The sequence below is a fragment of the Drosophila navojoa genome, chromosome X (genome assembly GCF_054131105.1).
Source record: "Drosophila navojoa isolate 15081-1374.11 chromosome X, UAZ_NAV_1.0, whole genome shotgun sequence".
Taxonomy (NCBI): Eukaryota; Metazoa; Arthropoda; class Insecta; order Diptera; family Drosophilidae; genus Drosophila; species Drosophila navojoa.
The window spans coordinates 28,529,558-28,555,614 of NC_142895.1; the positions used below are offsets into that span (position 1 = coordinate 28,529,558).

Genomic DNA, 26,057 nt, shown 5'->3' on the forward strand with positions numbered 1-26,057 from the left:
CGTGTTTTCATCTGACTGCTCCACCCTACTCATTGGCCTTCGAGCCGGATACACAAGACTACCAAAAGTGGTTACACTCGTATATTATATTCCTTGGCTTACCAATCCACGTTGTGAGTAGCGGCACAGCAAGATCAAGAAGGCGATAAATACAATAACACATCCAACGGGTTTAGCCAAAGAGTAAATCAACAACAAATATACAAAAACTGCAACAGCGGCAACAAAATGCTGTCGGGAAAGGCTATTAATATGCTTGTATGAAGCCATTTTAAAGGCAGCTATGATAAGAATGCGTTAGCAGTCGTAAATAAGTTGGCAGAAGAATTCACTGCTAATCACTCAACACAGACTAAAAGCTGTACCGAAAGAACCAAAGATGAAGGCAGGATCCGAAAATTCTTGGACACAGCAAATGAGAGTATTCACATCGTTAACGATGCTGATGTATTCATTGCTCAGATTTCGCTCCGAAGATTCTCGACAAGCGCTTAAGAGCGACCTGGAGAGAGTAGAGAGTGCAGTGAAAGCACTCAACATAGGCAGCTCTCTCTCCGCAGCATTGATCGGCCATTGCTACAGTGTCTCACACACACACACTCACTCACATGAAATAAAGAAAACCCACCCCGACACTCGCGCACACGCTCTCACTTACTCAACACCCAGACAGTTACACTTGGCATACTTGGAGTTCGAGTTGCGTTTTCGTGGAGTACGGTCGACGTCATCGTGATCCATCGTGGACAATAGCTTGATCTGTGTTTTTCCCTGTGAAAGTGGAAAGAACTTACTTCGCGGCGGTCTCGCGGAGTACCCCAGTGGTACAATCCGGTGATGCAAGAGAGGGGGGCAATAGCGTCACTGTTTTTGGCCTCAGGGATTTCCTCTTTCCCTTTCTTTTTTTAAGCGCGAAAAGATTTGTCACATTAGGCGTCACATTTGTGCATATAATAAAAAATCAGGTGCATTCACTTTAACAGCTGTTAGTAGTGCTGGAAATTGCAGCGGACAATCAGCTGCTCACTAACTTTGGTGAGTTGCTAAGTCTCAGCAAAGACAGCAACCTAGTTGCTGGTGTGAGGTAGCAGGTATTAAAAGAAGTGCATACTTTCGGGCTCTCGCTGTAGTTAGGTTGAGTTTAAGTTACTGCGATCTCTAAACTCAAATTATGTTAGTAGGCAGTGCCCACTACAGGCTTCACGCCGTGGTAGTCGGAGCAATATGGAGGCCATGATGGAGGAGGAGCTGCAAGCTTTCGCGCGCCGTTCCTTGTTGCAGCGATCGCCGCAGCAACAACAGAGGGCGTTGCCGCAGCCGTCGACTTGTAATCAGTCTCCAGTGGCTGAGTGCCAGGCACCCAAGTCTTTAAAAGAAGCGTTAGCTCAAATGGGAGTTACGCTAGAAGGTTTGTCTGCCCTATTTGGGGGCAGCGGCATATAAATGCACTAATGAGAGATGAGCTGGCTAGGCTGGTCAGTCTCCACAAGACGGCCGAAGCGTTCTGCAACCAACCGGTCAAAGACTGCGAGGTGCAGACCACGCTGGTCAAGGTAGTAGCTGAGAAGGCTAAAACAGCGAGTGTTAGTGCTACAGCAGGTAGTAATACGCCCAAGCGGTCGAGGGAAGTTGCCACTAAGCAGAGGAAAACTCCCTCGAAAAAGCCGAGGCACAATAAAGGCGCAGCGAACCCAAAAGAACCAATGGCTCTATGGACTACAGCTGAAAATTCAAATCAGGCAGGTCGACAGACGAGATCGAACAGCTGGACGTTAAGGGACGCAAGCCGCTGCAAAAACGTTCCAGAAGTGACGCCATCGCGGTTTCAGGTGTAGGTTGTTGCAGCTATGCGGACATGCTTCGCGTAGTCAAGAGCGACCCAAATTTAAAACATCTGCGCGGCGTCGTCCAAGGATTAGGAAGACAGCTAAGAGGGACCTTTTGTTGCAACTGAGTAGGAAGCCGGAGCATAGCGCTGAGGCTCTGCACGAAGCTGTAGGCAAAGCCTTGGGTGTCCGAGCGGTAGTTAAAGCACCGAATCGGCTCAAATTGAGATTCGCGACCTAGATGAGTTAGCAAGCAAAGAGGAGATCTTGGAGGTAATTAGGGTGGAGTTGAAGGATAGCTCACTCCCCATTGAGGCTATCAAATCACTTCGACCAGCTTTTGCTGGACAGCAAAGAGCTACGGTTGCTCGTCCGATTGGGAAAGCTAAAACTCTGCTCGAGGTGTTCAAGATCAGAATAGGATGGGTAGTATGCCGTATCCGCGCCGTGGATCAGCCTAAACGCTGTTTCAAGTGCCTTGATTACGGTCATATGGCAGCAAACTGCGGCAGCGACTGTGACCTAAAAGGCGCCTGTTTCAGGTGTGGAGAGATGGGTCGCAGTGCAAAAGCATGCACCAAGCCACCAAAATGTAGCTTCTGCATCCGAAAAGGTGAAAAACAGGCGGACCATTCAGCAGGCAACTTCAAGTGCCCATCCTACCGTGAAGCTGCTCGTAAAATGAAATGTTAAGGTTCTTGCAGCTTAACTTAAATCATTGTATTGCTGCCCAAGACCTTCTAGAGCAGACCATTAGGGAAAAATGTATAGACGTAGCATTTCTCAGTGAGCCTCACCACTGTATAACCAGCTGCCCTAGGACATGGGCAACAGGTGTGGCAACACAACGAATGTTCTTTCGAATGTTAAGTCATTTAATGGATTCGTACGTGGCCAATGCGGTAGCCTATGGCTCTACAGCTGCTACCTGGCCCCCAGCATGCAGCTCAGTGATTTCACAACGGTGTTCGACGAGTTTGCCGAGGATGTTCCTGGGGGTCGGAAAGCCATTATAGCTGGAGATTTTAACTCCTGGGCGTTGGAATGGGGTAGCCTCACAACAAATACCAGAGGCCGTATCCTACTGGAGGTCTTCGCGACACTAGATGTTGCAGTGCTCAACACTGGCCACGAGTACAGTCGGGCGGGATACGGATCTGTTATCGACATTACTTTTGTCACTTCATCCCTTTTTCGGGGAGCAACATGGAGCCATTGCGATAGCTATACCGGCAGTGATCATACGACACTTCTATTCACAATAGGTGAGCCACCTGCCAGGGCGTCAACCTTGTGGAGGGAATCGTATCGGCTGGATACTTTTGATCCCGCGGCTGTTTTCAGAGGCTATTTAGTCTCTAGGCACAATCGGTAATGCTGAGGCCAGAGCATGCCAAATGGTGGCCCAAATACAGAGTGCCTGCAATAGCAGTATGCTACGCCGCAAGCAGTTCACGCGACAGCAAGAGCCTACGTATTGGTGGAATGCACAAATAGGTGACATTCGACGCAAATGCATCCAGGCGAGAAGAAGCTACCAACGGGTTCGAGGTAGGTCTACGTCTTTTGAGAAACTATTAGCTTACCAGGCAGCTAGGAAGACAGCTGAAGAGAGCCATTCGGGCAAGCAAAAAAGAATGCTTTTTAGAGTTGTGCGACTCAGCCGAATATGACCCTTGGGGCAGGGCATATAAGACAGTAGTTAAAAGACTATAGGCAGGTAGACAGGTGCAGCCGACGGATCGTCTAGAGCTTAAATCGATTGTGGAAACGCTCTTTCCAGAAAGATTAAGCTCCATTCATGCCCCTGAGTCGAAGTCTGCTGATCAGAGCTCAACGAGCACTCAAATTGTTTTAGTTACAGACGAAGAAATCTTAGTAGCTCTCAGAGGTCTTAGAACCAACACAGCTCCAGGGCCGGACGGGATCCCAAACCAAGCGCTAAAGCTAGCCCTCGCCTTGCAGCCTAGTACGTTTGCCGAATTATTCAACGAATGTCTAATACAAGAGACATTCCTTAAACACCATGGGAAAGGTGTTTGTTAATGCTCTAGACTGGAGACTGCGATTACTAGCGCCGGAGGCCTGTCACCAAATCAATTTGGTTCCGGAAGGCCCGGTCAACAACAGATGCTCTAGAAAAAGTTGTTGGCCTGGCAACTTCCGCCATCCAAGGCACCAGATAGAGGCAAGGGACGAAGCAATACTGCATCATCGCGACCCTGGACGTAAAGAATGCTTTCAATACAGCTAGTTGGGATATGATACTGAATGCGCTGTCACAATATAATATCCCTAAATATCTTAAAGAAACAATAAAGAGTTACTTCAGAGGAAGAACACTGGTATACAATACGAGTGAGGGTCCCCAAACTCATACAGTGTCAGCTGGAGTACCCCAAGGCTCAGTGCTGGGACCTCTCCTATGGAATTTCATGTACGACGGCGTACTGCGCTTGGAACTACCAACAGGTTCGCACACCATTGGCTTTGCTGATGATGTAGCTGTCGTAGCCATAGGAAAGGAGCTCAAAGATACAGAGGATATGTGCAGCGAAAGTATCAATCGCATACGAAGCTGGCTGACAGGAGCTGGGCTCGAGCTTGCGGTGCACAAGACGGAAGTCGTCCTAGTAAGCAGTCGTAAGAAAGTAGAGACTGTCATTATAAGGATAGGCAGCGTCAGCATCGCGTCAAAGAGGGTGATTAAGTATCTTGGCGTCATGTTAAACACAAGATTAACTTCCCGCGAGCACTTAGAGTATGTGCAAAATAAAGGCAGCTGATTCTTGTAGAGCTCTCTCGAGAATTATGCTTAACACGCGGGGAGCTAAACAGCAACGACGCCTCCTTCTAATGAGCGTCATTAGGTCCGTCATCCTCTATGCTGTGCCCATATGGGCAAGAGCGATGGCAACGCCGAGCTACAGCCGGGGCATTTGCGCGATCTACAGACTGAGCGCAATCAGAGTCAACTGCGCTTTCAGGACTATTTCCGATGACGCGGCGCTCGTCATAGCTGGTATGGTACCACTGGAGTACTTGGTCGCCGAAGCCGTGGAGCGGAATTCGCACGCGCCTGCGCGACTCAACGCTATCAGGGCGAACAGCATTGCACGATGGCAAAGAAAGTGGAATAGCTTAGCTATGCTAGGCGGTGGACGCTCAAGCTCATCCACCGCAAACACGGCGAGGTAAACTTCTACCTTACGCAGATCCTCTCGGGACATGGATGCTTTCGGAGCTATTTGAAGCGCTTTGGCCACGAGGAATCTGACGAGTGCCCCTGGTGCGAACGAGGGCATGTGGAAGACGCCAACCACATTCTTTTCGAATGTGGACGGTTCCTGGAGGAGAGGCGTCGTCTGGAAGAGGCAGTGGGCCGCTCCATCAGAGCGGACAACATTGTCAACGCCATGCTGGAATCGGGGGAAGCTTGGGAACTAACAAGCACCTTCGCGGCCACAGTGATGATGGAGCTCCGCAGAGTCGAGCGAATGAGAAGTCGAGCGAATGAGAAGTCGAGCTGTCCCAGGCTAAGGTAGCGCACAGTGCTTGCGAAGCAATGGTTTACGGCCGTCCCGCAAGCATCGCGCACTATCCTAGCCACCACGCAACTTGCATCTTGTATTATAAAAATTGTCAATAAACGAATATAAAAAAAAAAAAAAACTCAACACCCACTCAAACCAATTACGCTCAAACAATGACGTCACTAATATACAAACGAATGCAAACGTCTACAGCTACGGCTACGAACATGACTACGGCTACGGCTACGACAAGAACAAGACATGCAACTACAACAAATACAACGAGTGCAGCTACAACTTCACATGCAACTAAAACAAATGCTACATCAACACATGCAACTACATCTCGCGCGAGTTCAGTGGCAAGATGACTGAGCCATGTGCCGCCGTTCTTGCCACACGAGCTGCCGCAGCCATTCGCTAATGCTGCCACCACACAATAACAACAACTACTGCCGCCAATTTCGATCAACTATTAATGCAATCACCACATAAAAGACGATACACTCTACTTGACGATAGTGACGAAGCAAACAAGCTGACTATGGACACGCCGAAGTTCACAGACGGCAGCAAAAACGACAACAGCTACTACAGCGACAAGACACACACAGTCACAAAAAAACAAAAAGCTACACAACAACAAGCAACTACAAATACACAAATGGGGCCGCCACCAACACCATCACCATCACCACAACCAGCACCTGTGCTACTGCGCACGCACGCACAAGTGCACAACGAAGACGACGCAGATACAGCCCCCGTCTCTGCCCCTACTTCTAAAACTCCACCCCAGCACCAACAACACCAACAACAGCCAATTAATACAGTCACTAAACAAAAGATACCAGCTCTCTTTTTGCCTCTGGTGACTGATGTAGTGCAACTGCTGGACAAGCTGAAAAAGCATACAGCACTAAAGCTACTGGTGGTGCTGGGCGAGGACAACGTATTCACTGCCATGACCTCGATACATATAATGCGGTGCTGAGTGTGCTGCACCAAGAAAAGCTGCAACTGCACACTCGCCAGCGACGCCAGTTAAAAGGCTATCGAGTGGTGCTAAAACACTTGGAGCGTATCCGGCCCAGTGCCATCGATGCCAGGCTCTAGTACTTGAATTAGCGACGATCGTATTCATGCATCCGACGCACTCAACGACTAGCAGGTCATGCGCTGGGAAAAGATGAGCGTTGAAAATTATGCATGAATATGCACACTGAACACCATCAAAGTCAAGTGTATTCGTTCATGGTCCTTCGAGCTGGATTTTTAATACTTCGATGCAGTCCACAAGTAAAAGTTTTTGTGATTAGTTATAAATTTGTGCATTGGCTTACCAACCCAAGCGGTGAGTCGAGGCACAGCAAGATCAGCCTGGTGATCAAAACAAAAAAACCTCCAACGGGATAAGCCAATGGATCTACAATAACAAACAACTGGGTGTCGTCAACCATCAATATAATCAGGACCAATAAAAAGTTGATTAAAGTCAAAGTTGCCGACCCCGCCATAGACACAGGCCACCTTTTTAGCTGGGAAATCAGACAGGAAACATCAAAGGCAGAAATATTTTCGTTTGGTTCGAGCCCAATGGCTAGTGAATAAAAAAACTCTAAGATTAAGGATGGAAATAGCAGAAGAGTCTGCCAGCTTAGAACACAACATCCCGGAAGATATTCTTTTCTATAACACCATGTTATCTTTCCTATGGAAAAAAGTCCAGTCAGCGCTCGCAGATTTAAAAGGAAATATGGAGAGCATTCCTCCTGCAGCAATGAAATAGATGAACTGGAAAATTACATCACTTGCATATTAGAATCGAAGACGTTCCAGAGCTACCGAAATCGGATGTTCCTCAATTTAATAGAAGTCCCAAAAAGAAGCCTATTTGTTCTCCGACATGATTCACAAATGCAAGGATATCAGCGAGACAAGGAAGCTGAAACACCTAAAATCATGCCTCAAAGGAGATACCCAAATTGTAGTGAGCCATTTATTAATTGGATCAGCTGCTAGCTACAAGTCGGTATAGAAACTTACATATATGCAGCTCAACGAAAATAATTCGTAATCACAGCCTACTTATGATGCCATAACTGCAGAGAGCAATGATTGAGTATATTTCAAGAAGCAACCAAAAAGGTTGTTGGAGGCCGGCTAGTGGTGTACATACCATTTATAAAAGAATTCGAGTTAGGAAACTCGCGCGAGCAGGCTATGACGTGATTAATGCAAATGGAGAAAAAGTTCCAGAAGCATCCACAAATATTCACGGAATATAAAGACTTCATGGAGCTAAAGCTAGGCCATATGGAACCAAAGGCACTATCGACCAAGGCAAATACTATATGCCACATCAAGCAGTAATCTGACCAAGCATCCTTACTGCTAAATTGAGAGCAGTGTTTGACGCTTCAGCAAAGACTTCTAATGAATGAAGTCTAACTGATGATCACGTCATCATCTTTATTGGCTAATTATAAACAACGCACATAAGGAAACCCTACATGGCGGACTGAAACTAATGAGATACTTCATTCAAAGGGGGTTCTGGATTGTCGAGTTACGGAGCACGTTAAAGAAATATCTACGCGAATGCGTTACCTGCATCAGGTACAAACAGGAAATGAACAGTCAGTTAATGGGAAACTTACCAGTGTATCTAGTAACTGGCGATTACCCGTTCCAAAACATTGGTATTGACTATGCTGGACCATTCCAATCTAGATGTTTCAAAGGAAAAGGCCAAAAGTCATACAATGGGTACATGTCTATTTTATTGTTGGACGACCACTAATTGGAGCTCCAGAACACTTTGACCAACATCGAAAGAACGAATCTCTGAATAGATGGAGACACATACAACGAATCAGAGCAGAGTTCTGGAGAAAATGGAAAGAGGAATACCTGGCATCACTGCAACCTCACAGAAGGCCAACTTGTCTCATTAAAACAAGAAAACACGCATCCCGCTAGATGGCCTATGGGAAAAAATACAAGGACCAGACTCCTTTTGGAAGGACATTTTAGGCGCCCCCGGGTGGACACCCTCTGGAATTGAAGGAAGCTGGATTATGAGCTTTGTGGATAATCAGGGAAGTACATAAATACATAGAGCACATAGATGAGCAAGTAATGCAAGCGATAAACAAATAAATGCATTACTTGAGACATACAAAATATTAATGTATGTACAATCTACGCCTATGTACACTGTGTTGAGCTTAATTAAAATTAAAATTTAATAAAAAATAAAAAATAAGGTGCATATTATAATTGACCTTTGATCTGCAAAAAATTCATTCTCTGTTGCCTCGCATAATCCAAGTTTTCTTTGGCGCCGTTAGTGTGTTACAGTTTTTTGCTCATTTTCGTCTCGCGCTTTCGATTTGCGCTTGTGCTCACAGCTCGCTCTCGCTCGCACATCAATGTTCGTTCTCGCTTGCACAGATAATTGCGCTCTTAATTTACGCTCTTCATTTGCATGCGCGCTTGCAATATCGTTTGCACTCGCGCTTACATAGTGAATTTCGCTTTAATTTACGCTCATCGTTTGCATGCTCGCTTGCAATATCGTTTGCACCCTCGCTTACACACAGTAGAGCTCTCGCTTTGCGCTCAAAACTTGCGCTTGTCACTTGGATTTATTGCCGCTCAAAACTTACACTCTCACTTTGCGCTCATCGTATGAGCTCGATCTACATTTTTATTTCTAGCTTGCAATATCGTTGCGTTCTCACTTGCACATACAAAAGCGCTCGCTTGTGCATGTGTGTGTGTGTGAATGCATTGCACTCAATCGCTCTACAGTCAAATATAAAAATAACTCAACATACCCATACTAATAGTCACTCAACATTCTGGTTGTTGTCTTCGCTATATCGTTAGCAGCTGTCTGTAACAGTCACAGTCACAGTCAAGTATAGTTTAACACTGCCAGTGCACTATAGGAAAAAAGCCCGAAATTTTGGCATCAATTCTAAAAATAGAGCTAGGAGGTTGAAATTTTACATACACCTAAGATAGACTAAGTTAGAATTTCGATTTTTTTTTTACTATTTGACCACGCCTTCTCCCCGCCTCCCTGTTACCTATTAATGAAATCATATGTACTCTACACATACATTTTTTAAATATATTATATATATATATTACATTACATATTTATTATACAGCTTATTATATAATGAAAAAATTAAAATGTGTATTATCATTCCGTTTATACCCCGTAAAATTAAGAAAAATATAAAAAAAAAAATTTTGTATTTTTATTTTACAATAATTACCACATACTCAAAGAATTAACATCAATAATCATAATTTTCTTCATCCAATTCGATATTCGGGTCGAAATTGTTTGCATCATCCTCATTCTCATCTTCAGCTTGTAAACTTTCAGTTTCATTTGTATCATCTTGATGTGCGATTTGCGGAGGCTCAATCAAAGCAACCAGATCAATCACTTCGCTTGAAAATTTTAATTTTTTGTGAAGCTTCTGTCTTTTTTTAAGACAAAGACTTGACAAAAGCTGATCAGATGAATCTAATGCCCTGTGAAAAACATCAGTGATGTTGTTTAACCTACTGCTCTTTCTGGCATGCGACCTTCTGCCATTTTTATAAATTTTGTTTTGAGCTTCTGATGCGTTTTCTCCGAGAACACCAACAGGAACTATGCAGCTATACATTATTTGGTATCCATGGATCAAAACTTTGTGCACAGTTGGGGACATGGGATACCAAGAATAGGTCTATAGAAGTTGGTAAATTACCTTCTATTTTCTTTCCTATCTCACTCGCATTCTCACTGTGCATTGTTTTTCGTAGAACGAATGCCATATCATTTTCTTTGCATTTTCTTGCTGAAACCGAGGCAGCATGTATAAGCAGTTGGGTTGTGTGTTCTTCTTGACTTGCAAGATCAGAAGCTAATTTTCTCTTCAGCCGACTGCCTGCTTCTTTATAAGTAAGTTCTTTACGACCAGCTTTATCTTGCGAGGACTTAACTTCTTTTAAGTTGATAAATATTTTGCCCTCGACCCACCGTGAATGTGTTGCTTTGAATTTGAAAATTTGAATTGACAATTTATAGTACATACCATCAGTAATGTTTTCCAATTTTAAAGTTATAAATTTTATTTTTATTTACCGCAGTACTAAACTTGAAAGTTGCACAATTTTTCCCGCGCTATTTTTGCATACAAAGCAACTCTTGTAGCCAACATTATATAGTAGGGGCAGTCCATAAAATTTTTTTTTAAATTCGTTTTATATTAGTTAAGATATTAATTATTGGAAAATAAAAAAAAAAGTTCAAAAATTGATAAAAAAAAAAATTGTATTTTTGCCAAAATTTCGGGTTTTTTTTTTCCAATAGTGCACTGCAGTGTAATATATTGAGATTTATTACGATCGCGCGCATTTGTTAATATTCTTGAGTTGCTCTTCGCTTGTTGTCATACATTAAGTGAATTTTTATTTGTTTCCATTGAAATTGGTTTCAACTGAGCATCACTTATTGTTCAGGAACATGCATAGAAATATGATAAGTATGGAAACATACGCGCTATGCACTCGACAACTGGCATAAAATAGATAACATATGTTTCAAGTGTGAGCTGTCATATATGTCAAATATGACCCTGACCCTGAGCGATGAGAATACGTAAGAGACGAGCGCTGAGCCTTACAACCTCAGCGATAGGATAAGAATAGCTAATAGACCAACGCGGAGTCTTACACACTCAGCGATAAGATAAAAAATATGTAATAGACCAATGCTGAGCCTTACACACTCCGTAATAGACACACTAGATTTAAGGGATGAAAATATACATGAGTCTGGGTATATAAACCCAGGCTCAGAATAATAAAGATCAATACGAAACTAAACACCATCATAGTCAAGTGTATTCATTCATGGTCCTTCGATCCGAACCACAAGACTACGAAATATCAAAGTTGTAACAAGTATATCAAAGTGATTTATTCCTTTTGGCTTACCAATCCACGCTGTGAGTAGAGGCACAGCAAGATCAACAAGGCGATCAAAACAAAAACACCTCCAACGGGTCAAGCAAATGAATAAATCAACAACAAATACACAAAAACTACAATAACCGCAACAAGATGCCATCAGACAAGGTTATTGAAATGCTAAAGAAGCAATCAAACTTGTTTGACACCATTTTAAAGACCATAGCTGATAAGGATGCGTTAGCAGTCGTGAATAAGTTGGCAGAAGAGTTCACTGTCAATCACTCGGCGCTAATGCGAATCGGTATCCCAAGCAATCATCCGTATTTTATCCAGAATATATACGATGTATTGATGGAAAATATCAGGACCTACAAAGAGGCCCTTATGAACGTCGAGACTACCGACCCTGATATGGACGCCGACACACCATCTACTAGCAAGAATTGGCATATACAAACCGAGGCACCCAGGGAACAGCAAACTCAACAGGAAGTACTGTTTTCAAAAAGCGGTTCAGCCCCAATGGGTTATCTAGTGGAACTTGTGGACAAAAAGGCTGTAAAAGTATGGAAAGAAATGGCAGAAGGGACTGCTATCCTGGAGACCAACAACAGCGAAGAAATTTTTGCCTATAAACGCAAGTTAACTTTCCGATGGAAAAAGTCCAGTCAGCGTTCGGCGACAGCGACGAAATAGAAGAACTGGAATACAACGTCGGTGATCTGTTATATAGGCTTGACAGAAAATTACACGACTTGCGTATTACAAAGTTAGACGTTCCAGAGCCACCGAAATCGGATCTTCCCCAATTTAATGGAAGTCCCAAAGACTGGCCAACGTTCTTCGATATTTTCTCCGACACGGTTCACAAAAGGAAGGATTTCAGCGACACAAGAAAGCTGAACTACCTGAAATCATGCCTCAAAGGAGATGCCCAAACGGTAGTGAGCCATTTGTTAAGTGGATCAGCTGCTAGCTACAATTCGGCGTGGGAACTTATATGTAAGCGCTATGCAAATAAGCGTAAGATAATCGCAAACGCCGTTAACCAGTTAGTGGATATTCGCAAACGCCGTTAAACAATGATGAAAGCAGGATCCGCCGATTCTTGGATACAGCAAATGAGAATATTTACATCGCAAAACAAACAGCCCAAATGGGTAACGATGCTGATACACTTATCGCTCAAATTTTGCTACGAAGATTCTCGACTGAAGTCCTACAACTTTACAAGCTAGAAAAATTCAATCCTTACAAAATGTACTGGAATTTGTTGAGCAGCTATACAAACAAGTAAGAAGGCTCTAGTCGAGACTGCTCGACTAGGAGATACCCTGAACCCTCCATTCTGCACTTCTTTTATGTACACACACATACACATGCATCAACACGCATGCATAAGCCCGCGCTCTGCTAACTGCGCAGTAAGCAGCGACTGCGCTTGGGCTGCGCTGCAGTGTGGGCAATAGTTAGAGAATTTAGTTGATGAATAACTTTTTTTGTAGACATGCAATCTTAGTGAAATTTTCTGGGCATAATCATATGGTCGAAATGTGTGTGCACAAAGCACAAGTCTCTAGTATTTGAAATACAAATTGGTGGCGAAGGGGGCGTGGTATCCAAAATCTGTTGATTACAAAATGTTTGTATTCATCATATGTACATACACAATAAATCTGAAGTCTTCACGTCTAATAGTACTCCGATGAGGCGCAAAAAACAAAATCAATTTTTCGATTAAAAAAATAAAGCAAACTCGTACTGCGTATGGTATACACGAGCATGCACACAAAATTTCAGCTCTCTAGCTCTTCTATCTTCTGAGATCTCGGCGTTCATACGGACGGACGGACGGACGGACAGGGCTATATCGACTCAGCTCGTCGTGCTGATCAAGAATATATATACTTTATGGGGTCTGCGATGATTCCTTCTGCCTGTTACATACTTTTACACAAAACCATTATACCCTGATTTCCCATTTTCAATGGGTTCAGGGTATAAAAACAAAAAACACTAACGCGACAGCCAAAACAACAAAAAAAGATCGAAGAAAAACACGATCAGCAAAGTTTCCTACTGGAAAAGCGACAATTTTAAGCCTGCTAATGATGTTGCAGGTAGCAAGTACTACAATTATACCTGCTATAAACACAACCACCAAACTCAAAGTTCAAGATATGGATCCACAAACGGCAATGCTAATGGATAAACTCGGAAAAGTGGAAGTCATCTCTTCAAGCTGGCAGATGCTGTTCGACTATGACATGCAAGCTTATTTCGAAGTACTGAAACAAGCAGATGATCTCATGAGTAAAACAAACAAAATTGGCTAAAAATTGGGTGATTTCAACGAATACTGCATAATAGAATAGTGAGTGTTAATGCCAGATCCCATTAACAGGATTGCTCCTCCCCCACACAGCCCGATTATGCTATTAACAGGTTGCTGTTAATAGCATAACCGATTCTCTCAGCACTTGGCTCTCCGCCAAGTACTCCCTTTTTTAGGACTCCTAATGGCTGTCATCTTTTTCTTGCTTGCTACGTGTGAACACTACATCATCGCCATCTTTAAATAGAAATATTTTAGAATACACTTTTTACATTGAATAAAGATTTGAAAACTATCTAACTACTACTTGCGACTTAGTCTGACGACTCCACCCTCCAACATTTGGTCCTCCGAGCCGGAGACCCTTCCACCATCATCACCAGCGATTCTCGGGAGTCTCAGATAAGTAATTTCTTCTTTTCTTATTGCAACTTGCATAGTGCACACCCATACCGGCATTTGTCATACGAAATTTCCGCCACATACGTTTGTGCATTGTTGTGCAAGTTGCTTTGCACTAGTATATATATTCTTATATATTAGACACGGTACTGAATATATATATTCTTATATATTCAGGTACGTGAAATCCATAGTCATACATACATACATATATGTCTGTATGCACTAACCTTCAAGTCCGTTGTATATTCACACGCCTACATATATTTCCGATTCTTTCCGTTTTGCTAAGACATAATACACAATATCCTTTGTGTCTTGTCGCAATTCAACCCCAATACTCATTCCGATCAGAAAATCCGATTGCGCACTTTTCACTTGCGATTTCACTGCATTATATGTACATATGTACATACAAGATTCCCATTGCATATACATACACATATACATATGCACCTTTGTATGTACAATCCGCACTGAACATATATATATATATATATTAAAATAAATAAAGTTAAAACAAAAATCATATCCTTGTCGTTTTATTACAATTTATTTTAAATTTTTATATTTATATATTTACACATTCACACATATATATATTTATATTTGCATTTAATTTTTATAGGTGTGTGTGCTAATTGTGTCTCCGCTTTGCTCTGCCATCTATATACAAAAATAAACATATGTACATTCATATATCCATATGAATGTACAACTAGAGCAGCAACACAATTAACACGAAATTAATAAACTTATTAATTAAACACACATATATAATAAATAATAATATTCCACTTGTTGTTCTGTGTGCAAATGCTAGTGATCGCATCTTGCCGATACCTAGATTAATCGACAACCGCCACAATTCCGTGGCGATACTTTGTGTCTTTAGAGATCACAGCGCGCAACTATCGTTTCGATACCGATAGTTAAAATAATAAGAAATAATAAGAAAACATATAAAGAGACAACAATTAACATTACTGATTACAATTAAAAAAAAAAAGAAAATAAAAATAAAATAAAATTATTTAAAAACAAATAATACAAAAAAAAAAAAAACAAATAATTGATTAAACAATATGTACAACAAAATCGTATATTTTAATAAGCTTATTTATTTATTTATTTATTTTTTTTTCAAATAATATTCTTACATATACTCTTTCATTTTTTTAAATTTTTATTATTATTTTTTATTTTTTTTTTTATTTTTTTCTTTTTTCTTCGTATAATCGATTCGCATTTTTCTTTTTTTATTCTTTTTGCGGACTCAACTAATATTCTTCCCGTTTGTTTTTTGTTATTTTTTCTCTCTTTTTTTTTGTGTTTTTATTTATTATTTGTTTAACCTCCATGTCCGATCGTGCTAGCCGAGCGCAGCTAAGTGTACCCGCCTCCCGTTTGATCAAGCGCAGTGCTTCCGCATCTCCCATTCCGTCCGGGAAACTACCAACCACTAGCACTTTTAAGCGCAGTCCAGTCGTTACCAGGTCCAGTCCGAAGCCCGCTAGTTCAACCAATATGTCTTTGTCCGATTTCATCGCGGCTGCGGATAGGCTCATTAAATTCGAATCCCGCATCGACGGTCCCGGAGATTCTAACGCCACCCATGCGGCTCAGCTCCGGGCCTTCTTGCGCTGGCCGACATTCCGTGATCTTTTCATTGCAATATACATCCAAAATCCGCGCCTGACTCCGGTGGAAAAGTTATTCCACCTCAACTCCAAGACAGCAGGTGATGCAAACGCCTTAGTCGCCGAGTGCCCGCTCACGAACGATGGCTTTGCATCGGCCTGGGACGCCTTGTGTGACCGGTACGAGAACAAGCGGCTGTTAGTGAACAGCCAGCTTAAGATCCTTCTCAATCTCCCCAAGGTCACCAAAGAATCAGGCGCGGCTCTCAGAGAGTTGCATGGCACCATTCATCGGTGTGTCACTGCTATCGAGCAAGCTCAGATCTCTACGGAGAACTGGGATTGTATCCTTGTGTCCTTGTGCACTTCCAAGTTACCTGAACACACTCGATCTCTTTGGGAGCATTCGCTCATTAGGAAATCAGACATCCCAGCCTGGAGAGACGTGAGTCTCTTCATTAGCGAACATGCTCGCGCGCTTGAAGCTATGGAGGGTGATAAGCCTATCCCAAAGGTCCCAGGTGCAGATCCAAGATCTACGATCACCACCTCTCAGAGAAAGATTCATACCTTCGAGACACAAGTCCAGTCTAAGCCCAAAAGGTGCGATTTGTGCAGTAAAGAGAACCATCCGGTTCGACTGTGTCCTCGTTTTGTCCAAATGTCCCTTGCAGCGCGCGAATCCTACATAAAGCGCAAGCAACTCTGTCTGAACTGCTTTGCGCAAGGTCATCAGCTGCGTGACTGCACCAGCATTCATAATTGCGCCAAGTGCAAGGGGAGGCACAACACATTGCTTCACCGTGACGGCTCCACGGCAATCAGCTCCTCGGCCGTAGCCGCTTCGGCTCCAGGTACGTCCGAAGTATCGCGTAATGTCCAGTCGTATTTCGCGGCCAATACGCAAGGGGTCCTGCTCGGTACGGCCGTAATTGACGTGTGCCACTTGGGGGCCACATATCCGGCCAGGGCTTTAATCGATTCGGGGTCTGAGGCGACGTTTATTTCCGAACGTCTGTTCCGCCTAATGAAGCTACCTTTTCGACCCGTGCAAACACAAGTGTCCGGTTTAGGTTACTCTGTGGCAACACAGTCGAAAAGGCTTTGTGACTTCCATATCGGCACTCCGATGAAACCAAGACTCCGCATTGAGGCCTCAGCATTAGTCATCCCACGACTCTCCGGCAATCTGCCATCGTACCCCATTCCGCAACAACTCCTTAACGATCTGCCCGACATCCCATTAGCTGATCCACTCTTCTTCAAGAGCGCTCAAATTGACGTTCTTTTAGGCGCGGATATCCTTCCGTCGATCGTGCAGGGGGGCTTCCGCCCTAACCTCTGCGGATCACTTATGGGCCAAGAGACAATCTTTGGCTGGATTCTTACGGGTCCAGTCAGTAAGAAGCCTCAAGAGTCGATTTCCGCTTTCACGACAAGAGTTACTATCCTCCACGAGGAGAAACTCGATCACCTCATCACCAAATTTTGGGAGGTGGAGAATCTCCCCAAGGTAGCCAGTGAACCAGACTCTGCGTGTGAGGATAACTTTGTCCGAACCACACGGAGAGACAAGTCTGGCTCCTACGTCGTGACTCTTCCGTTCAAAAATCCGGACCATCCTGACTTAGGTCATTCGCGATCCATCGCGCTTGGGCAGTTTCTCAAGAATGAGAGTAGATTGTTTAAGAACCCGACACTCAAGGCCGAATACGAAGCAATCCTGCAAGAGTATCTCGACTTGGGTCATATGAACCCAGTGTCTACACATTGCAATCCTGCAATAAGCAATTTCTATTTGCCTCACCATGCTGTCTTCAAGCCCGACAGCACCACCACCAAAGTGAGGGTGGTGTTCAATGCTTCGTGCCCATCTTCCAATGGTAAAAGCCTAAATGATATCCTTCATCCCGGCCCGGTCCTTCAGTCCGACCTCACGATGCAAATCCTCCAATGGCGATACTATAGATATGTGTTCAATGCCGATATCACAAAGATGTATCGTATGTATCACCCATCGCATATCCTTGCATGGTGGAAACCAGCTAACTATGCGACTCATCCGTTCACAATTCTGGATCCCCAAACTGAAGGTCCTCATCAAACCTGTCATAAACTCATGCAAGTCCTGCGTAGTTTATCGCAAGCGTCTCCAAACGCAAATGATGGGCGACCTGCCAACTGAACGGACAACCTTCTCCAGGCCCTTCACATTCGTAGGCGTCGACTTTGCAGGCCCCTTCGATGTGAAGAACTACACCGGACGCGCCTGCCTCATTACAAAGGGGTACGTCTGCGTGTTTGTGTGTTTCAGCACCAAGGCTATCCACCTCGAGGCCACCTCCGACCTAACGACTGAAAAATTCTTGGCGGCATTCTCCCGCTTGGTGGCTCGGCGTGGATGCCCGCAAAAGCTCTACTCCGACAACGGAAAGACGTTTGTCGGAGCTGCAAAAATCTTATCGCAACACTTCTTGGAATCTCTCAGATCCGAGGTGCTTGCAAAGCATACTGTCCATCGCCTATCCTGGCATTTTAATCCACCGAGTGCCCCCCATATGGGTGGCTTGTGGGAAGCAGGGGTGAAGAGTTTCAAGGCCCTATTCTACAAATCCACCGCCACGACAAAATATACTTTCGAAGAGCTTTCAACCCTCTTGGCGAGAATAGAAGCCTGTCTCAACTCAAGGCCTCTAGCACCCATGTCCGAGGATTCCACCGACCTACTAGCCCTCACTCCGGGTCACTTCCTAGTCGGTGGGCCTCTTCTCTCAATTACGGAGCCCAGAATCACGGAAGACGCGATGTCTATTCTGAATCGCTGGCAGCGACTTAAGGCTCTTCACCAACAATTTTGTTTCCGTTGGAAAGAAGAGTACCTTAAGGAGCTGCATAAACGTAATAAATGGCAGTGCGCCGAGCGCGACTTGAAGGTTGGTGACATGGTCGTTGTCAAGGACGACAACGTTGCCATCAACGAATGGCGACTTGGCCGTGTCCACCTCACTCACCCAGGAGATGATGGGAAGGTCCGAGTGGCGGACGTTCTCACTTCCCGGGGCATCATCCGTAGACCCGTCCACAAGTTGGTTATCCTACCAACGGAAGACAATAACCATGTGTTGTCCAACTAACTCTGTATGTGCATCGATTTCCATCACTCATGCCTTACACATCTCTCCTTTCCAGCTATGCCACCAGCCACTCATCCTGTGCAGATACCCGGCATCAACTCATTCCGATGCCGAGTGTGCAGAGGAATCCACGCTCTGCGGAAGTGCAGGCGGTTCCTGGGCCTTCCGGCCGAAAAACGTCTTCGCGCAGTACTTATAAATAAGTACTGCGCGAATTGTCTGGCGCATCAGCACTCCGGGCAGTCCTGCCGGAGCAAGGCTAAGTGCAAGACGTGTGGCCAGAGCCATCACACTCTGCTGCACCTGCCCGGAGCTCGTCGCCGACAGCGACGTCGCCCCGCTGCAACCCCTGCCAGCGGACCCACCTCTTCCACCCTCGCCGGGACATCCACCCGACAAAAAGGATCCCGCAAAGGACGACGCCTCCAGGCACTGCCCAAGTCTACGAGGGAAGATACGCCGCCACTGAGCACGCTGATGCAGAACAAGGCCGTCAGCATCTTACCCACGGCACTCATCAGTCTGCAGACGGATGTGAAGGAGTTCGACGTGAGAGCGTTGATCGATCCGTGTAGTCCTACTACTCGGATCCAGGCTTCATTGGCAAAGACCATGGGTCTTTCCGCCACTAGCGTGGGTCCGGGAGAGGTCTGCACGGCGACCATCAGTTCGAAAACATCGAACTTCTATCTCGATACCATCTTCCAAATGGACCCGCAGCTCATTTGCCGGACGCCAATTCGGCAGGTCGAGCACGCAGCCAATCCGGCTGGGATCACGCTCGCCGACAGCGATTGGGCTCGACCCAGTACGGTGTCTGTTGTGTTGGGGGCTGACGTGTATCCTCACGTCATCCTTCCGGGAATCGTCCCCAGCATTGCCGGTCGTCCCATGGCCCAGAACACCGTCTTCGGGTGGGTCCTTTCGGGTTCCTGCGTGTAGTCCTACACGGTCCTATATTGCAATCCTTGCAAGGGGGGGAGTATGTTAATGCCAGATCCCATTAACAGGATTGCTCCTCCCCCACACAGCCCGATTATGCTATTAACAGGTTGCTGTTAATAGCATAACCGATTCTCTCAGCACTTGGCTCTCCGCCAAGTACTCCCTTTTTTAGGACTCCTAATGTCTGTCATCTTTTTCTTGCTTGCTACGTGTGAACACTACATCATCGCCATCTTTAAATAGAAATATTTTAGAATACACTTTTTACATTGAATCAAGATTTGAAAACTATCTAACTACTACCTGCGACTTAGTCTGACGACTCCACCCTCCAACAGTGAGCAACAAAATAATGTTAAAAATGAAAAATATTAGAGAGAAAAATATTAAATTATCACCCAAACAACCAACTAGATCAAAACGGTTCATAATGTTTTTCATTATTGGCACTGAAAAAAGGCTGGAAAAGCGGCTAAATGATTATGTCAGTAACCAAACACATATAATCAGTGCAACATCAAACCTTGTGCAAGCCAACGCAAAGGAAGTTAATAACAAGTAAGAACGTTGCAGTCGGGCGCTACCGACTGCGGAATACTCATTCACAGTCCGTATACATGATGCTATGTTTACAAAGGGGCATTTATTCTTATTGCAAATTTAATTTGGCTTTAAAAGTACAAAAAAATTATGCTTTTTGATTATATTGTAGCTTTTGGTAATTTTTATCGAGTAATCGATAATTATTATATTGATCGTGCACTTTTTGAGTACAAATGTATGGTAATTTTCGTTAATAGCTTTCGGTCACACCTATTGCAGATTCTTAAGCGTTTGCTTACATTACAAAAGCGCGCTTTTTAGCATTCTAAGAATTGCGATTGATTTCTGGATTTTCTAGCTGTTATTGTAGTTTTGTCAGATGACGCTCTGTTATTACTTTATTGTATTTTAGCTACCAGATTGTCAAGCAAAACGATGGCGTGGGTGATAGAGACGTCGCAAGTTATGTTACAGCGGCGGAGGTTCAAAGCCCCTTCAATGTTGTGTGTTTTTTTCATACATATTTCGTTTTTTATTTTAATTATGTATGTTTGTTGACAGTGGTCGGTAGCGCTGTCGGCAAAAAATAAAAATGTTTCCTTCCGTGTAATCAATGCCTATTAAGCTTATTTGTATATACATGTACATACATAGATAGCTCAAGCATATAAATGTCGCAATTTGATACTATAAATGCCGATTGCCACGCCCCTAGTGGCCGTAGACACCTCATTTTTGGCCAGTTCTTAGAAAGAGCTAACGGTAAATGCGAAATTTGAATGCTTACGCTCAAAAAATGTGAAAATTACAGGGTATTTTTCGATATGCCACGCCCCCAAAGTGGCGTGACAATTATTTTTGGGGCATCGATAGAGGAGGTTACCAGTAACTCAACTATCCAAATTTGAAGCTTCTAGCTCTTAAACTGTAGGAGATATAAAGTTTTGCGGTTTGCCACGCCCCCTTTGGGCGGACATGTATCCACTATAGCTTGTTGGACTTGGGAGGTCAACTCGCGTATATGTACCAAATTTCAAGTCTCTAGCATCAATAGTGCCTAAAATATAGCCAAATTTGAAAAAATCACTATATCTTCAGGTTTGATTTGCCACGCCCCTAGTAGGCGTGGACATTTTCATCAGTCATTATATAAATGAACTGCGTTCATACGGACAGACGGACGGACAGCAAGACGGACATTGCACAAAACCAATATACTAATTCACTTCGTGAATGAGTATAAAAACTTTGAAAAAGTCACAAGGGACATAAACAAAATATGTAGACAGTTTAATAATATCAGAAGGGCAAGCAGTTAATTTATGCTTTGACGATAAAGCTCGTCTCAATAGATCTGACCCGGTTACTTGCTCAAGGTATTTGGATTTTCGCTATAGGTAGTTTTTGAAATTAATGAAAATGGAGGGTGGTATTTTCGGTCGTGGTTAGGTTTTACTGGCGAGATGAGTTAAGGCCCTCCCCATATTCATGGAATGTTTTTGCTGAAAGCTGCCTCATAATTTGAATTGACTGATCGGTTAAGCACTCCTCAAGTAAAGAATTTTGTTGATCAGTTTATTACAACAGTAGAGAATAACCCAGATGTGGCTCCATTTTTGGAATACCAAATCCACAATCAGGGGCAATCGGAATACTATACCCACCTATCTAATATTCCATTAGATAAAATATTCCAAATTTAGATGTAGATCGGAAAAATTTTGAAAAAATCTAATGCATATTAGAATATCCATTTGATCGTGCCACTTTTGATTAACTTTGCAATTTCAACAATTTTTTGGCTCATGGCCAGCCCAACCACTTCTGTGAATGCTATATAAATGCTGAATGAATACACTTTACTATGATGTTGTTTAGTTTCGTATTGATCTTTATTATTCTGAGCCTGGGTTTATATACCCAGACTCATGTATAATTTCAACCCTATATATATATATATATATATATATATTTTTTTTTTTTTTTGTAAAAATTTTTATATTTTATTAACGAGCTTACTGCTACCATAATGGCAACTTAATCTAGTTCTACATTAAAAATAATAACAAACAGATCTAGACTTAGATTACATATTTATGTGTTAAATTTTAATATTACTTTAACATTACTATTAATATTATATTAATATAGTTTTGTTTTGTGAAATATTTTTCTTTTATATTTAATTACGTTATTACTCTTTTGGGCAAGTCCGTTGGGTGGCACTTCTTGAGGCGTCTCTTCCTCGGCTTGGCAGTTAGCCGTCTGGCTAGTAATTTGCTGTGGCTGTCAAGATGTTCTATATATCTTGCGGAACGTGACTGTAGGACATATCCCACCTTTGGAACCTTTAGATCCTTTTCGATGTCTCGAGTCGTCATGTACCATGGGGCATCACAGATTCGCCTCAGGATCTTTGCTTGGGCGACTCTAATTTTTTCCAAGTTTGATTTGGATGCAATGCCGTATACTTCTAGGGCGTATTTCCAGATCGGGATTAGGATGCTTTTATATATCATAGTTTTACTATAAAGTGACAGCTTGTTTTTTGGTGCAAGAAGCCATGCCATTTTTCTGGATTTTGCCATTATTGACTGCCGTACCATGGTAGTATGGGCCTTAAAATTTAGCTTCCTGTCCAGTAAAACTCCAAGGTACTTGTATGAGCTCTTTTGTGGGATTCTGGAGCCAAGCATGGTGATGCCGCTACAAGACAAAGTTCGTGTGGTAAACGTGACATTTACGCACTTGCTGGTGTTGATGCCTATATTCCATTTTCTGGTCCATCCTTCAAAGCTATTTACGTACTGCTGCAAGGATTCCGTGGCTATGTTGATGCTAGGACTTCTGGTCAAAACTGCAGTGTCATCTGCGTAGGTTGCTAAAAAATATTTTTAAAGCGATTATTTGCAGCTATAAAGCTAAACTCTTATAATAAAACTTCTATAACAACGAGCAAATATTGACATTCTATTTTGTATCAGACCCCTACGCCTGCTGCAGCTATGTTGTAAATTATATTGAAGAGTCGCAGAGGGGTATCTGCAAATTGTTGCGTGATGCGGTCAGTGAGATTAGCAGAGGAAATGTTCCTATTAAAAAAAGTTGAAGCACATAGGTAATAGGTTTATTTCGGGAACTGAAATATCGGCCCAAGAAGTTGTTTACTGCTGTTTGGGTATTTATTCGAAAGCAGTAACGCTGAGGTACATATATATTAATATTTCGCTACCGGAACATCGGGTTAGGTTTTTTAAGTCTAGGCGACAGTTGCAAAATATGCTCGAGCAACGACCTGATGCTATTGAAAATGTATACTTAGTTGATTTTGTGGCTCGACAAAATAGGTATGATTTGGATAATCTTGATATACCCAGCATTTCAGAAACACCAAATCTCATGCTACGCGATGGCAGTGACAAAGACAAAATTCAAGCATAATTACATATCGAAGATTTAGTATAAATATTGATAGATGAAATTATTTGATGTATATTTGTATATATGAGCGGAGAAGTTCCAATAAAATAATCATTAAAGAACGAAATGCGCTGTGATATTTTATTGCTGATTAACAAATTAACCTCGTAGCTAACCGTCTCCTTCTTCCCCTCTTGATTAACCCGCCGCGGCACAGCCCGTCTCAATAATAGGTAGAAATAAAGAACGCGCATGGGAGTAGCGCCCGTTCGCTGGGAGGACAAACCCGCAGCTCTTGCGTTAATGTGTCGAATGACGTCCCCCGCATTACCTAGCATCACTCGATACCCGTTCTGTTGGCGCGGTTGGTGAATATTCAGCTGCAACTGCTCACGATGCAGTACACTCAGTACTGCATTATATGTACCAATATCGTGGCATTGGATACGCAGCCCTCGCCCAGCACCACCAGTAGCTTTAGTGCTAGATCTTTTCACTGCTGGATGCTGGTTAAGCTTATCCAGCAGTGTCACTTTATCAGTCACCAGAGGCAAAGAGATTGAAGGTAACTTTTGCTTGGTGCTGTTACTATTACAATCAACTTATTAACTTTATAGCGTAGGGCATTTTTCAATGGCGACTGCCAGTTTGAATGACTTCGCTTATGCAGTAGTGGTGGCAGCAGCTGAGAATGGCTGCGGCCATAGCTCGCAAATGAGAGTTGATCGTTTTTTCTTACGTACATATATGGTATATACACTGCTTCGTAACATAACCGAAAAGATCGTGCAGACACGATCTCGCTCTGAGCGGCTCTCTTCGTTTTGTTTTGATTCGGTTTCTGTCAAGCGCTTTGCATTGACTCATTCGTGCGACGCTCTCAATGAGTGTCGCGCAAAGAGCAATACGATTATCGCTCACACAAAGGCACTCAGCAAAATACAGTTTGACTAAAAACTCAACAGAAATGATCTTTGCCTTCGTGTGCACGTAAATACATGCATACATACATATAAATGTTAAAAGAGCGTAGCAGCCGCGAGAGATTACCCATACATACGCAAAACACGATTCGCTTCATTTAACTCAAGCAAACGATCAGTGTTTGAGTTGAGCGAAACGTAAACAGCAACAAACGAGCTAACCCAGACACGATAGAACAGTTTCTGTTTGAGTCTTTTTTATTGTGTCAACAGTTATTTGCGCGCAATGATTCTTAATGTTTTCTCAGCTAGATTTACGATTAAAGCAGTTTTTCAAAAATACTTCTCCTTTTGGTGGCATTTCTGTAATGGTTTTCGGTGATTTACGACAACTTTCACCAGTTGGTGATCGTTGGATTTTTGAGTCCAATTCTAATGATCGCTACAGTTTAATTTATGCTTCATCTCTATGGGACCTTTTCAAATATTTTGAACTTACAGAAATTATGAGGCAACGGGAAGACCAATCTTAATATAATATGGCATCGGGAATCATGACAACCGATGATGTTAGTTTAATTCGCTCTCGTATATGTGAGGCAGCTGAGGTGCCCGATGATGCAATTCATTTATTTAACACTAATGCAGCGACTGCTAACTTTGATATTACAAAGCTAAATATGATTCCGAATGATCCGCTACTGCTGTTGATTTTGTAAAAGCATCCCACTTAACAAATGCTAGTGGGCAAAGAATTCCAGACGCCGTTAGTAGTTTTAGGTGCTCTCTTCATTTAAAAGCTACTGCAAAATATATGATTACAGTTAATACAGATACTGCAGATGAAATGCTAATTCATTTGGAAATCATTCATTGTCATATTCAAGCCATTCGGTTTGACATGCTTAAGTCGTCAATTGTATGTCTTGTTGAGGCGTGCACATATCCAAATGAAAATGTGCACATTCCAGGATTTAGTATTATAATTTGGCTTGATTGCGAAGTATGAACGAATTCTGCTCGAACCAAGAATGAAATTTTAAACAATATTTCAAACTGCCTATGCAGTATTCTGATATAAGTCGTTAAATTTTATTATAGCTTGCAAAAGTACTTCTTGTTCATTACCGCATCTTAGAACTGAGTTTGAGGAACTGTTTCATCAACATTTATTTCTGACTGAATATTGTGTAATTATCGCAGATTTTAACTTATGTTTTAGCAGGCTTGAAATGTCTAGAGCCAATCAATCAAATTATAAGATTAGAAAACGCTTTAGAAGCCTTCTAGATTTGAAGACGTCTACAACCAATTCGGAATCACATTTTGATTGGGCGTTTTCAAATCTATCCAGTGATCTTATTTCCGCCA

General features: G+C 42.9%; 1 protein-coding gene and 1 long non-coding RNA gene across 2 annotated transcripts in view; one reads left to right on the plus strand and one right to left on the minus strand.

Moving 5' to 3' along the window:
- Positions 1 to 790: 790 nt before the first annotated feature.
- LOC149090768 (uncharacterized) overlaps positions 791 to 26,057 on the minus strand; it is a 152,124-nt gene continuing 126,857 nt past the window's right edge. Inside the window, exon 2 of the long non-coding RNA XR_016197554.1 lies at positions 791 to 1,030. This is a non-coding gene — a long non-coding RNA (uncharacterized LOC149090768). The remainder of the gene's footprint in view (positions 1,031 to 26,057) is intronic.
- On the plus strand, positions 4,247 to 5,499 carry LOC149090769 (uncharacterized). Its single transcript, XM_089264145.1, has 2 exons — positions 4,247 to 4,459; positions 5,042 to 5,499. Exons 1-2 carry the CDS (start codon positions 4,262 to 4,264, stop codon positions 5,369 to 5,371), a joined length of 528 nt encoding a protein of 175 aa, XP_089120271.1. The 5' UTR covers positions 4,247 to 4,261; the 3' UTR covers positions 5,372 to 5,499.